The sequence below is a fragment of the Hypanus sabinus genome, chromosome 17 (genome assembly GCF_030144855.1).
Source record: "Hypanus sabinus isolate sHypSab1 chromosome 17, sHypSab1.hap1, whole genome shotgun sequence".
NCBI classification, from domain to species: Eukaryota; Metazoa; Chordata; class Chondrichthyes; order Myliobatiformes; family Dasyatidae; genus Hypanus; species Hypanus sabinus.
Genome location: NC_082722.1, coordinates 59,911,775 through 59,925,488, shown reverse-complemented (window position 1 = coordinate 59,925,488; position 13,714 = coordinate 59,911,775). Strand labels below are relative to the sequence as shown.

The window sequence follows — 13,714 nt, the reverse complement described above, 5'->3', positions numbered from 1 at the left end:
TGTATCAAAGAAAAAATTGAGCTGTTGATGATACAGCATGTTAGCAATTCCTTTAAGGCAAACTCTTACCGTGACTGCAGTTATACAGAAGTTAGAGTCAGGAGTATTTTTGCCAGCTAGGATGAATGCTTAACAGAAGCTTGTTTTGCTGTAGATTGAGTCCAATCTCCTAGGCACCAAGCAATAGTATTAATATTAACAGTGTGAATCATCAAAGTGTTCTTAACTGTGATCTTAAATAATTCATACTCCATGAGTCACTGGAAGGCCATATGCAAGAGCTTGAAATTAAGATATTTCTTTTAAAAAGAGTGTTGTATGTTATGAGAAAGGCAGGAATTTTACCCCAAAAGTGCTCCACATGAAGTTTTGAGTTCTCATAGGCTTGATAGCATTTTCAAAATCTACACTGGAATTATACAACTTGGTTTTAATGACTCTTTTTAGGCAATGCCTCAAGATTGAGGATGGCTTACTTTCATTCTGGCTGTGAGATAGCTAATGTCCTATGTGGGATCTGCAGACTAGAGGAGCTGAAGCTTGACAGAGTTGGTGGGTGTGCTGTTTAGCGTGGTATTTCCTCATTCCCCTCATTACTCATGGGTTTTGAGTTGCAGAGACACAAGATGCTCATTGCTTTCTGTGATGCTCCTCTATTTTGAGTAGTCATAGGCTGGGGATTCTCATGGCTCAGTGAAAATACTATTTTTTTTCCCCAAGGAGATTTTAAAAATGCCTTTAACACATTTCTATTGTCATCTTGAAATGTCTTAGTATACAGAAGCTTGGATTAAAGTGCTTTTTGTTCAGAAATCTGATTTCAGGCATGCAGATAATGTAATGTGGATAATCACCCAGTCCTGATAAAGGGTCTCAGCCCAAAACGTTGACTGTTTTCTTTTCCCAAAGATGCTGTCTAGCCTGCTGAGTTCCTCAAGCATTTTGTGTATATTATTTTGGTTTCCAGCATCAGCAGATTTTCTCTTGTATGTGGATAATGTAGTTTGGACCTGGTTGACCATGATTATAGCCCTCACGTTGGGGAATGTTGGTTGCAAGAAGTTGTTGACATTCGCCTGTTCTATCATTGGATTTAGAGGATTTTATGAAGACAACAGCTGCGTGGAATTAGTATTTTGAGGTATTACTGCAGGTGGTCTTCATGCACGCAGCATACATTGGTGGGAATCCCTGCAGTCCTGAGTTCAGAACCAACCTGAAGGTTGCAAACTCCAACCTCTATTCCTCTGTTGGTAGAAGGCTGTGCCTCTGGTATACCAGAGGTGAGAGTACATTTCATTATCAGCATTTGCCTTCACTGAGAGATGGCTCTTTACATTTTCCAGGGTGAAGTTGTGGATCTTAGTTGTCTGAAAACAGTATGGGGTAGTTGAAGGCAGGAGCTTTATCTTCAGCATCTCTAATGTTAGGCCTGTCCTCTCATTCACTTCAGTAAAAGTATCAGAAATGATAAAAGTTCAGCAGAGTGATAAGAAGACTGCCATATTTCCACTTCTACTCTGTGATTAATGACTGCACACTGCTCCGGAAATCACAGAGTACGCCTCGGCATTTTTTCCTATATTATTAATTCTTTTCCATATCAGAGCTAACATCAAGAGCACGCTCAGTGGTGTCCTTTGCATCATTATGAAGGGAATTGTAGGTCCATAGAGGCTTCTGAACTGGGTTCATAAAATGCACAGAAATTCATAACTTGACAGTCTATGAAAACTCATAATATTTGGTTAAAATTTGTTAGGAGTATTGGAAGACTTCATTGTTAATACTATGTTCACAGAATTAACCATAGCAAATTCAAAATATGCTGTAGTTTCCATTTTCAAGGAGACCTCTAATCCTTTGAATATTCTTCATTAATGAATTAAGTTTAATACCATTGGCATATATGCCATGAAAGATGTTTTGCAGCAGCAGTACATTGCAATGTATCATTAAAAACTATAAATTATAATATGAAATATTATAATTGTATTTAATAAGTAGTGCAAAAAGAGCAAAGAAGCAAAGAATATTGAGAAAGTCTATATAGGTTATATTGTCCATTCAGAAATATGATGGTGTAGCGGTGCGCTACAAGCAGCGCTAAAATTACGACACGGAGTCGGTAACTGCAGTCGAAGGAAAAACTTTATTCGAAAACTTCAGCCTCACTTTTAAGCCTCTGTCAACCGGCCCCCCATGGCGAAGAGGCTCCAAAGCTCTGTGCTCGCAAACCCCCGTAGGCTATCTAATTGTGAGTCGGTTCGGATACGCTAGGAAATGAGGCGCTACATAACCCCCCCCCAGAACCGGCGATACACCCCCCAATGGCCACAGCCTGGGCCAGAACCTGCTTGGGAGGTCGGCCTCTGCGCCGAGGCGCCGGAAACTCGGCCGGTTGCGCCAGGTCCACATGGGCCGGCTTGAGGCGGTCCACCATGAAAACCTCCTCCTTCCCCCCAACGTCCAGCACGAACGTGGACCCGTTGTTCCGGAGCACCGTAAACGGCCCCTCGTATGGCCGCTGCAGCGGTGGCCGATGCCCGCCCCTTCGTACAAACACAAACTTACAGTTCCGTAGGTCTTTGGGTACGCAGGTCGGGTGCCGCCCATGCTGTGAAGTGGGTATGGGGGCCAGGTTACCGAGCTTCTCGCGAAGTCTGCCCAGGACTGCAGCGGGTTCTTCCTCTTGCCCCCTCGGGGCTGGTAGGAACTCCCCGGGGACGGCCAGGGGCGCGCCGTATACCAACTCGGCCGACGAGGCGTGCAGGTCGTCCTTGGGCGCTGTGCGGATGCCGAGAAGGACCCAGGGAAGCTCGTCCGCCCAGTTGGCTCCTCGCAGGCGGGCCATGAGGGCCGACTTCAGGTGACGGTGGAAACGCTCCACTAGCCTGTTCGACTGTGGGTGGTAGGCAGTGGTGTGGTGCAGCTGAGTCCCCAAAAGGCTGGCCATAGCTGACCACAGGCTGGAGGTGAACTGGGCGCCTCTGTCGGAGGTAATGTGGGCTGGTACACCAAAGCGGGATATCCAGGTGGCGAGCAGGGCTCGGGCGCAAGATTCGGAGGTGGTGTCGGTGAGCGGGATGTACTAGCATTGCGGCGTCAGCCAAAGCTTCCTTCGTTTGAACGAAAGCGGCGGCGGACTCCTCGTCCCAGGTAATGTCCTTGCTCGGACCCGACATCAGGGCGAACAGGGGGCGCATGATCCGGGCAGCTGAAGGGAGGAAGCGGCGGTAGAAATTGACCATACCTACGAATTCCTGAAGGCCTTTGATCGTGGTGGGTCGGGGGAAGTGGCGGACCGCATCTACCTTAGCGGGCAGAGGGGCTGCCCCGTCTTTAGTAATCCTGTGGCCCAGGAAGTCAATGGTATCAAGTCCGAACTGGCATTTGGCAGGGTTGATTGTAAGACCGTACTCACTCAGTCGGGCGCAGAGTTGACGGAGGTGGGACAGATGCTCCTGACGACTGCCGCTGGCTATGAGGATGTCATCCAAATAGATGAACGCGAAGTCCAGGTCCCGTCCCACCGCGTCCATTAACCGCTGGAACGTCTGTGCGGCATTCTTCAGGCCGAACGGCATGCGGAGGAACTCGAAGAGGCCAAACGGGGTGATGAGAGCCGTTTTGGGGATGTCGTCAGGATGCATCGGGATTTGATGGTACCCTCGGACAAGGTCGACCTTGGAGAAGATCCGGGCGCCGTGCAGGTTTGCCGCAAAGTCCTGAATGTGCGGCACAGGGTAGCGGTCCGGTGTGGTAGCCTCGTTCAGCCTGCGGTAGTCGCCGCACGGTCTCCAGCCCCCCGTCGCTTTGGGCACCATGTGCAGGGGGGAAGCCCAGGGGCTGTCGGACCGCCGGATGATCCCCAATTCCTCCATTCTCTGGAACTCCTCCTTCGCCAGTCGGAGCTTGTCCGGGGGAAGCCGCCGAGCACGGGCATGGAGGGGTGGTCCCTGTGTCGGGATGTGGTGCTGTACGCCGTGCCTGGGCATGGCTGCTGTGAACTGCGGTGCCAGAACCGATGGGAACTCCGCCAGGACCCTGGTGAAGTCGTTGTCGGACAGCGAGATGGAGCCGAGGTGAGGGGCTGGCAACTGGGCCGCGCCCAGGGAGAACGTCTGAAAGGTCTCGGCGTGTACCAGTCTCTTCCTGGGCAGGTCAACCAGCAGGCCGTGAGCTCGCAAAAAATCCGCACCCAGAAGCGGTTGGGCTACGGCGGCCAGTGTGAAGTCCCACGTGAACTGGCTGGGGCCGAACAGTAGCTGCACCTGACGGGTGCCATAGGTCCTTACTGTGCTGCCATTCGCGGCCCTCAGGGGGGGACCCGGTGCCCTGCTGCGGGTGTCGTAACTCGTCGGAGGTAAAACGCTGATCTCAGCCCCAGTATCGACCAAAAACCGGCGTCCCGACCTTCTATCCCACACATACAGGAGGCTATCCCGATGGCCAGCCGCCGTAGCCATCAGCGGCGGCTGGCCCTGGCGTTTCCCGGGAACTTGCAGGGCGGGCGGCAACGGCGGGCTTCTGCGCCCCACCGCTGGTGGTAGAAGCACCAGTGGTCATTGGGCCGGGAGTTAGTGGGCTCTGCGGCCGGGCCTGGACTGGTTTGCTGCCGGGAGCGTGGCTGGGAGATCTGTGCGATGGACGCCCCGCTCACCTTTTTGGCGTTCCACAGCAAGTCCGCCCGGGCTGCCACCTTCTGGGGGTCACTGAAATCCGCGTCGGACAGCAGCAGGCGTATGTCCTCGGGCAGCTGCTCCAGGAATGCCTGCTCAAACATGAGGCCTGTGTGTCCCTCGGCCAGAGACAACATCTCATTCATTAAAGCCGATGGAGGTCTGTCGCCCAAGCCATCCAGGTGCAGTAAACGGGCAGCCCGCTCGCGCCGTGAGAGTCCGAAAGTCCTGAGGAGCAGGGCTTTGAATTCCGTGTACTTGCCGTCTGCCGGGGGCGACTGTACGAACTCCGCGACCTGGGCAGCTGTGTCCTGGTCGAGGGAGCCCACCACGTAGTAGTAGCGGGTGTCTTCTGAGGTGATCCGGCGAACGTGGAATTGGGCTTCGGCTTGCTGGAACCATAGGTCCGGGCGCTGTGTCCAGAAACCCGGCAGTTTCAACGAAACCGCATGAACAGAGGCGGCGTCGGTCATTTCTGGTCCAAAAATCGTTTGGACCGTCGGGGTCACCAATTGTAGCGGTGCGCTACAAGCAGCGCTAAAATTACGACACGGAGTCGGTAACTGCAGTCGAAGGAAAAACTTTATTCGAAAACTTCAGCCTCACTTTTAAGCCTCTGTCAACCGGCCCCCCATGGCGAAGAGGCTCCAAAGCTCTGTGCTCGCAAACCCCCGTAGGCTATCTAATTGTGAGTCGGTTCGGATACGCTAGGAAATGAGGCGCTACAATGGCATTGGGAAAGAAGCTGTACTTAAAATATTGAGTATGTGTCTTCAGGCTCCTGTACCACCTCATTGATGGTAGTGATGAGAAGAGTGCATGTCTTGGGTGGTGGTAGCTTTAATGGATGTTGCCTTTTTGAGGCATTGCTTTTTGAAGATTTCTCGATACTGGGGAGGCTGGTGCCCATGATGGAGTTGGCTAAGTTTTCAACTTTCTGCCTCTTTTTCCAGTTCTATGCAGGGGCCCCTCCATACCAGATGGTGATGGAGTTAGAATGCTCTCCATTGAACATCTGTATAAATTTGCAACAGTCTTTGCAGACATTCCAATTCTCCTCAACTACTAATGAAATATAGGTACTGTTGTGCTTTCTTTGTAATTGCATCAATATGTTGGGCCCAAGATAGACTGATAACCAGGAACTTGATAGTGCTCACCCTTTGCAGCTGGTGTATGTATTCCCTTGACTTCCTCCTCTTGAAGTCCACAATCAATTCCTTGGTCTTACTGACATTGAGTGCAAGGTTGTTGCCATGACACCACTCTGCCAGCTGATGTATCTCACTCCTGTATGTCTTCTCATCATCTTTTGAAATTGAAATTCTGCTAATAATAGTTGTGTCATCAGCAAATTTATAGATTCTATTTGAGCCACACTGTCATGGATGTAGAGAGAATAGAGCAGTGGGCTAAGCACGCATCCTTGAGGTGTGCCATTGTTGATTGTCAGTGAGGAGGAGAGGTCTCCTGGTGAAGAAGTCAAGGATCGTTGCAGAAGGAGGTGTAGAGGCCCACGTTTCAGAGTTTGTTGATTAGTTCAGCGGGTAGGGTGGTTCAGAAATGCTGAGCTATAATCAATAAACAGCAGCCTGACTTAGGTATTGCTATTGTCCAGCTGATACAGGGCCAAGTGGAGAACCAGTGAGATTGCATCCGCTGTTATTAGGCAAATTGCAGCTCGCTTAGGTAGGATTTGATTCTGACCATAACCATCCTCTCAAAGTGCTTCATCACAGTAGATGTGAGTGCAATTGGGCAATAGTCGTTAAGGAATATCAACCTGCTCTCTTGAGTATTGGTATGATTATTGCCCTTTTGACGTAGGTTGGAATCCCTGACTGCAGCATTGAAAGATTGAAGATGTCCTTGAACATTTCCAACAGTTGGTTGGCACAGATGGGCTCACCATCATGAAAGGTGTTCTAACATCAACCTCTGAGACAGAGTTTACAAAGTCACCAGATGCTGTTGGTATTCACACAGGAATAGTTTCACCCCTCTGTCAAAGTGTGTAAAAGACGTTTAGCTCATCTAACCATGAAGCATCACAACCATTCATGATATTAGGTTTCACTTTGTAGGATGTAATGGCCTGCAAATCCTGCCCAAGCTGAAGTGTATCCAATTCTGTCTCTTACTTAATAGGAATTGTTTTCTTGCTCTTAAACTAGCCTTCCATAGGTCATAACTTGACTTTTTGTATAGTTCTGGATCACTAATCTCGCTCTCAGTCGTCTACAAATCTCCTGGTTCATCCGCAGTTTTTGGTTTTGGTGTATCCGGAATGTTCTCAAAGGCACTCACTTATCTATACAGGTCTTGATGAAATCTGTAACAACTGTGGTGTTTTCATTCAGATTCAAAGCTGAATCCTTGAATATTATCCAGTCCAGTCCTGTAAGCACTTCTCCACCTCCCTTGACCACACCTTCTTGGTCCTCACCACTGGTGCTGTGGTCTTTGGTCTCTGCCTATATGCTGGGAGTAGAGTAGAGTGAGGTGTTTGGACTTTCAAAAGTGAGGGGGTGGGGTGGCACAGTAAGAGTTCTTGGTGTAACAGTGGTCAGGTGTGCTGGCTCTTCTGGTTTCACAGGCGATATATTGGTGGTAGATGGCCTGGCATCAGGGTGTGCTGTTTCATGACTGCTGATCATGGTGCTCAGCTCCAGTGCCTGCTTGGCAGCCTGAGGTGGAATGTACATGGCTACCAGGTGGGGGAGTTAGTCATGTTTCTACGAAGCAAAGTACACAGCAGTCTCTGATATCCCTCTGGCACTGCAATCTTGCACTGAGATCTTCAATTTTATTTTCCAGAAACGTTACATCACCAGAGAGTTTGAGTTTAAGGCCTCAGCATTTCAATCATGAGCCCCTTTATATATGAACCACTTTATATATAATTGCAATTGCTTTGATAATGTAAACATATGTACAAATGACCAAAATATATACAATAACAAACCAGCTAAAAATATTGCAGCAGGGTTTTTTTTTATCATTGTGACATTGATGTGTACTGTATTTACATGTTATTTGTCCAGCTTTTCCATGTTCTATTGTTAAAACAAATGTCTACAATGATTATGTTTTAGGCCAAATTCAGTGTACTCCAAGCATTATAATTTGTCTTAAATCCACATCTCGTTTCCCATGAGCTTTTATCCAATGCAACCATCCAACTATAACAGATTGTTTTAAAAGGAAACAGTACTGATCTGTTCATTGAAAATATAAATGCAGTTCTTTGTGTATTTTATTCGATGGATAACATTTAAATTGTACATGATTGAAGCCCAATAGTTAAACTGTATAGTAATTTACCAGAATTTGGGATTTTATTTTAAAACTAATGGAGTTGATAGGGCTACCTTAAAAACAATCTACATGGTACTATTGAATTATGTGAACAGAAAAGCGTATTCTACTAGGCCTCAGAAGTTGATTTTATTTTCTGACAAACCTTGTGTTTCAGGAAATGAATGGGATATTGAAGACACTACTCTCAAATTGGTTTTCTACAGGATTCTTGAAATTAGAACGTGTCACCTGGCAATCCTCCTGTGAGCTGCTGCAGAAAATTAGTCAGTAAGCGTCTGTTAATCATTCTGTGCTAGAAACAACCCCTAAATTGTCGACAGAACTACAAGAAAATTTAGTAGTGCTTCAATAAGGTCAAGTTCTAGTATTGATTATTTTTTGCACTCAAAGTTGGCTAGCATTTGAAGGGCTTATCAATCATTAGTTTCTGATGGATCGTTAATGATAAAGCATGAAAATAAGCCTTGAGTTAAAATTGATTTCTTTTATAGGAAGTATATTTGAAGTCACTCTTTTGCCCACTAGCCCAAAGTAAGATTGGAGAAATTATTTTTAATTTGCTTTGAATAAATTATCTATATCTATAATCTGCCTCACTACACACAGTTTTAGTCTGTGACTGATTAATGGTTGCATTTCGGTTTTGTAAACGTCTTTTATGATGCTGACTTTGGTTCCACTTTTCCCTTGAATCATATACAGCATGGAATCATTCCATTTGATCCAACTCATCCATGCAAACCAGCTGGCATCCTTCTGCATTAACCCCTTCTCTCAGCACTTAGCCCTTAGCCTGCTATATCATGTACTTTCGAGGTACTTCTTAAATACTGTGGGTGACCCTGCTTCTACCATTATCTAGCACCGAATTCTAGGGATGTCACTCTCTGGGTAAAAAAAATGCCTCTCATGTCCCCTCTAAATCTCTTCCCCCTTACCCTAAATCTATGTTCTATAGTTTATATATTTCTGATGTAGGGAAAACTTTACCTACAGTCAGTTCCATCTATACTCCTTATAATATACCTCAGTCATATCCTCTCTTCACCTCCTCTACTTTAGGGACTGGATTCTCCACATAACTGAATTGCTTCATCCCGAGCAATTTCTGGTGAATCTTTGCAGTCACATCCTGCCTATAACATGGTGACCAGATCTGAGCAGTGAGATCTGACAAAGATTTTATAAAGTTGCAGCATAACTTCTCTACTTCTGTATTTGATAACCTTACACATGAAGGCCAATATCCCATATGTATTCCTACCCATGTTATCTAACAGTGTTGCCACCCTCAAAGACTTTTGGACCTGTATTTCAATATCCAGTTGTTCCTCAATACTCCCTAAGGCTCTTCCTTCCATGGTATGTGCCCTAGCCTCATTAGTACTTCCAAAATTCATCACTTCAAATTTGTCAGGACTGAAGTCCATCTGCCAGTTTTCAGCCCATTCCATAAACATATCAACATCTGTCTGCAGCTTAAAACTACTTTTCACACGGGCAACAACACTGCTAGTTTTCATATTTATTGATTATACTTTTTTTATTGGCTCTCCTCCATTATGTCATGTTTAAGCTTGGAGAAAATTAGAAGCTGGACATTTGATACATCCTTTAATTTTGAACAAGTCTGGCGACCCTTTATTCAATATTTTCACATGATTTCATTTATTTTTATTTATTTATTTTTCTTTATTCTCTTTGGGGAAAATCCTTCTCCATAAAGGTTCGGAGATGACTGGAAGGATGTTTTTTTTCTCTTCTTTTTTTTTAAATTTTTATCCTCAATTGGACTGCCCAATCTTTCTTTTTCTTTCTTTTTTTCTTTAGTTTAGTTAGTGGTTTTTTTTCCTTTATCAATAAAATTTCCAATTTATTTTTTATGATTGCTATGAGGAGTTGTAGTTTTTTTTTAACCATTGTATATATAACAGCATAATATTTTACCTAATTTGATTCTGTTATTATATACTTTCTGTTTTTATTATTGCTGTTTATATGTCTTTTATATTATCTGTTTGCTAAACTCCTCTTCTGATTTGTATATTCTTTATTTGAAAATGAATAAAAAGATCGAAAAATGAAACGATTATACTTCCCTCTTCCACATCATTCACGTACATTATAAACAGCAAGGATCCCAGCACTGATCCTTGTAGCACACCACCGGTCACAAGCATCCAATCACAAAAAAAATCTAGTTTCACCTTCAGTCTCCTATTGTCAAGCCAATTTGCCAACTTGTTCTGATTTGATGGCCATAATCTTTTGAATCAGTCTCCTATGTGGAAGCACGTTGAAGGGCTTACTGAAGTCTATTTTGATTTTATCTACTTTCCTGCCCTCATTGATGTACTTTCTTACCTCCTCAAACTATGTAATGATATTTGTCAGACAGGACACAACTAGTCCTGAATCCGTAACTGCTGCCTGACTTGCTGAGTTCCACTGTCATTCTGTGTGTTGCACAAGATACCCAGCATCTGCAGAATCTGTTGTATTCATGGTTAGACAAAATCCACCCTTGTCAAATGCCGTAAGACCATAAGATATAAGAGCAGAATTAGGCTATTTGGCCCATTGAGTCTGTTCCACCATTTCATCATGGCTGATCCAACTTTCCTCCCATCCTTAATCTTGTTCCTTTTCCCCGTACCCTTTCATGTACTGACCAATCAAGGATCTATCAATCTTGCTTTAACTATGCATAAAGATTTGGCCTCTGCAGCTCTCTGTGGTAAAGAATTCCACAGATTCTCTGGCTTAAGACATTCTTTCTCATCTCCATTCTAAAAGGATGCCCCTCTGTTCTGAGGTTGTGTCCTCTGGCCTTAGACTCAGCCAGTATAGGAAACATCCTCTCCACATTCATTCTCTCAAGGCCTTTCACCATTCAATAGGTTTCAATGATGTCATCCCTTATTTTTCTGAATTCTAGTGAATACAGACGTAGAGCCATTAAATGGTCTTCATATGACAAGCGACTCAATCCTGGAAAATTTTTCATGAACCTCCTTTGAACCCTCTACAGTTTCAGTGCATTTTTTCTCAAATAAAGGGCCCGAAATTGCTCACAGTGCTCCAAGTGAGGCTTCACCAGTGCTTTATAAAGTCTCAACATTACATCCTTGCTTTTATATTTTAGTCCTCTTGAAATGAATTCTAACATTGCATTTGCCTTCCTCCCCACAGACTCAATCTGCAAATTAACCTTTAGGGAATTCTGCACAACGACTCCCATATCCCTTTGAACCCCAGTTATTTGTATTTTCTCTCCATTTAGAAAGTAGTCAACACTTTCATTTCTTCTATCAAGGTACATGACCATACATTTCCCAACACTGTATTCCATCTGCCATTTCTTTGCCCATTCTAATCTGTCTGAGTCCTTCTGTAGCCTCTCTACTTTCTCAAAACTACCTGCCCCTCCACTTAGCTTCACATTGTCTGAAAACTTTGCAACAAAGCCAACAATTCCGTCATCCAAATCATTGACATATAACAGAAAAAGAATCGGTCCCAACACAGACCCCTGTGGAACACCACTAGTCACTGGCAGCCAACCAGAAAAGGTTCCCTTTATTCCCACTTATTGCCTCCTGCCAATCAGCGACTGCTTTAGCCATGCAAGAATCTTTTCTGTAATACCATAGGCTCATAGCTTGTCAAGCAGCCTCATGTGTGACACCTTGTCAAAGGCCTTCTGAAAATCCAATTACACAATGTCAGCTGATTCTTCTTTGTCTATCCTGCTTGTTATTTCTTCAATGAATTCTAACAGATTTGTCAGACAAGATTTTCCCTTGAGAACTATGGCCTATTTTATCATGTCCCTCCAAGTTCCCTGTCACCTTAATGGACTCAACATCTTCCCAACCACTGAGGTCAGACTAACTGGTCTATATATTCCTTTCTTTTGCCTCTCTGCCTCCTTAAAGACAGCCATGCTGGCTGTCTCTGATTAGTCCTTATCCTCCTGAGTGATCACAAATTCTCTCCTTCATCATTTGTTTCTATTAATCTCTCAACTACCCACTGATGTTAAGCTCATGGTTCTTTGTTTTTCCCTACTTCCCTGGAAAACTCCAACATTTACTGTCGCCCAATCATCTAGTGCCATATTTGTGTACAGAGAAGATTTAAAAGTCTTAGCCAGAGCCCCCAGCAATATTTTCCGTTGTATTTCACAGCAGCCTGGCATAAATCCCATCTGATCCTGTGGATTTATTTATCTTTTAAGTCTGCTAAAGAATTGATAACTTTTATTTATGGAGACATGCTGTTGAATTCTCCAACAACAGTTCTGTTTCTTTTGTGAATATTGATAAGAAGTATTCATTTAGGACCTCATTGATATCTTTGCGTTCCATGCACAGATTGCTCATGTTGTCCATAATGGACCCTTCTTTATCCCTGGTTATTCTTTTGCCTTTAATATGCTGATAGACTATCTTCAAATTAATCTTAATCCTGTTTGCTAGTGATTTTTTTTGTGATCTCTCTTAGCCTTCCTAATTTGTTATTTAAGAACCTCCTTGTACTTTTCATACTTTCAACATGCTTCTCCATCATTCATTTTCTATACCTATCATATATTTCCTATTTTCTCTTTGTCTAACCTTCTAGATCTCTTGACATTCAGGTTTCCTTATACTTATTAACCCGGCTTTTTACCCTTATATGAACATATTGGTCTTGAACTTATTTTTACTCCTTTGAGTTCTTCTTGCTCTGCAGATGTTGTTTGTTCTGACCTCTAGAGGCACAGTTCGTTTTGTATGAATATCACTTCCTGCACTTAACGTTTTAGACTTTACTGTAAGGTATCTTTTATATTATTTCCTTCATGGGATAATTGGGGTTTTGACTTTATGCACACAGTAGAAAGACATCCGTCTCCCTCCACTCCTTATTTGCCCTTGAAAAAGGAATGATCTTTTCACAAGTAAGTTCTTTTTTTACAAAAACACTGAAGAAAGCTTCTGGCTTCGACAATTTTTGAGAAGATGTTTAACTCCCTGCCTAGCTTTGTACCCATGTACTGCGAGGGCAGTAGAGTGAAAAAAAATAACTTGTCTTCAAACGCATTGCACATGGACTGGAGACATGTCTGAACACTATATGCAACAAAGTCAGCTTCTGGCCCAGACAACATTGATCGCAGTACCCCAGAAGTCAGGTTACAACATAGCACATTGATCACATCTTCACCAATGTTCAAGCAAACCACAATTAGCATAGCTGCAACACGGGCCCATGCTAGTGCTGAAGCAGCAAAAGTGAGAGTAGCATATGCTAATTGTGAAGTTGACAGGCAAATGGCGAAAGCTTGTAAAGACATGGAGAGAGCATGTATCGGGACTATGTTGAGTGCACTCGAGGAGTAGGAGTTGAGGCTGCCTTAACAGAGGCAAAGGTGTATGAAGCAGCAGCTGGCCTAAACAGTGGTAAGCCTATAGCCAGAATCAGTCATGCTTTGCCATTGTAACAGCCAGTGCATCTTACTTTACTTTAGCTATTACATATTGCACTGAGTGAAGCAGTGTACAGCACATATCAGCACTTCATGCAAGGCCAGTACCTTGGGCTACGCACACAAAATGCTGGTGGAGCGCCGCAGGCCAGGCAGCAGCTATAGGAAGAAGTACAGCTGACGTTTCAGGCCAAGACCCTTCGTCAGGGCTAACTTTTTTCAGTTAGTCCTGACGAAG

General features: G+C 44.4%; 1 protein-coding gene across 1 annotated transcript in view; it reads left to right on the top strand.

The window, feature by feature from the left end:
• Window positions 1-13,714, top strand: part of mlycd (malonyl-CoA decarboxylase) — a 52,183-nt gene that overhangs the window by 14,894 nt on the left and 23,575 nt on the right. Inside the window, exon 2 of the mRNA XM_059993154.1 lies at window positions 8,158-8,270. Coding sequence (XP_059849137.1) covers window positions 8,158-8,270 — 113 coding nt within the window. The remainder of the gene's footprint in view (window positions 1-8,157; window positions 8,271-13,714) is intronic.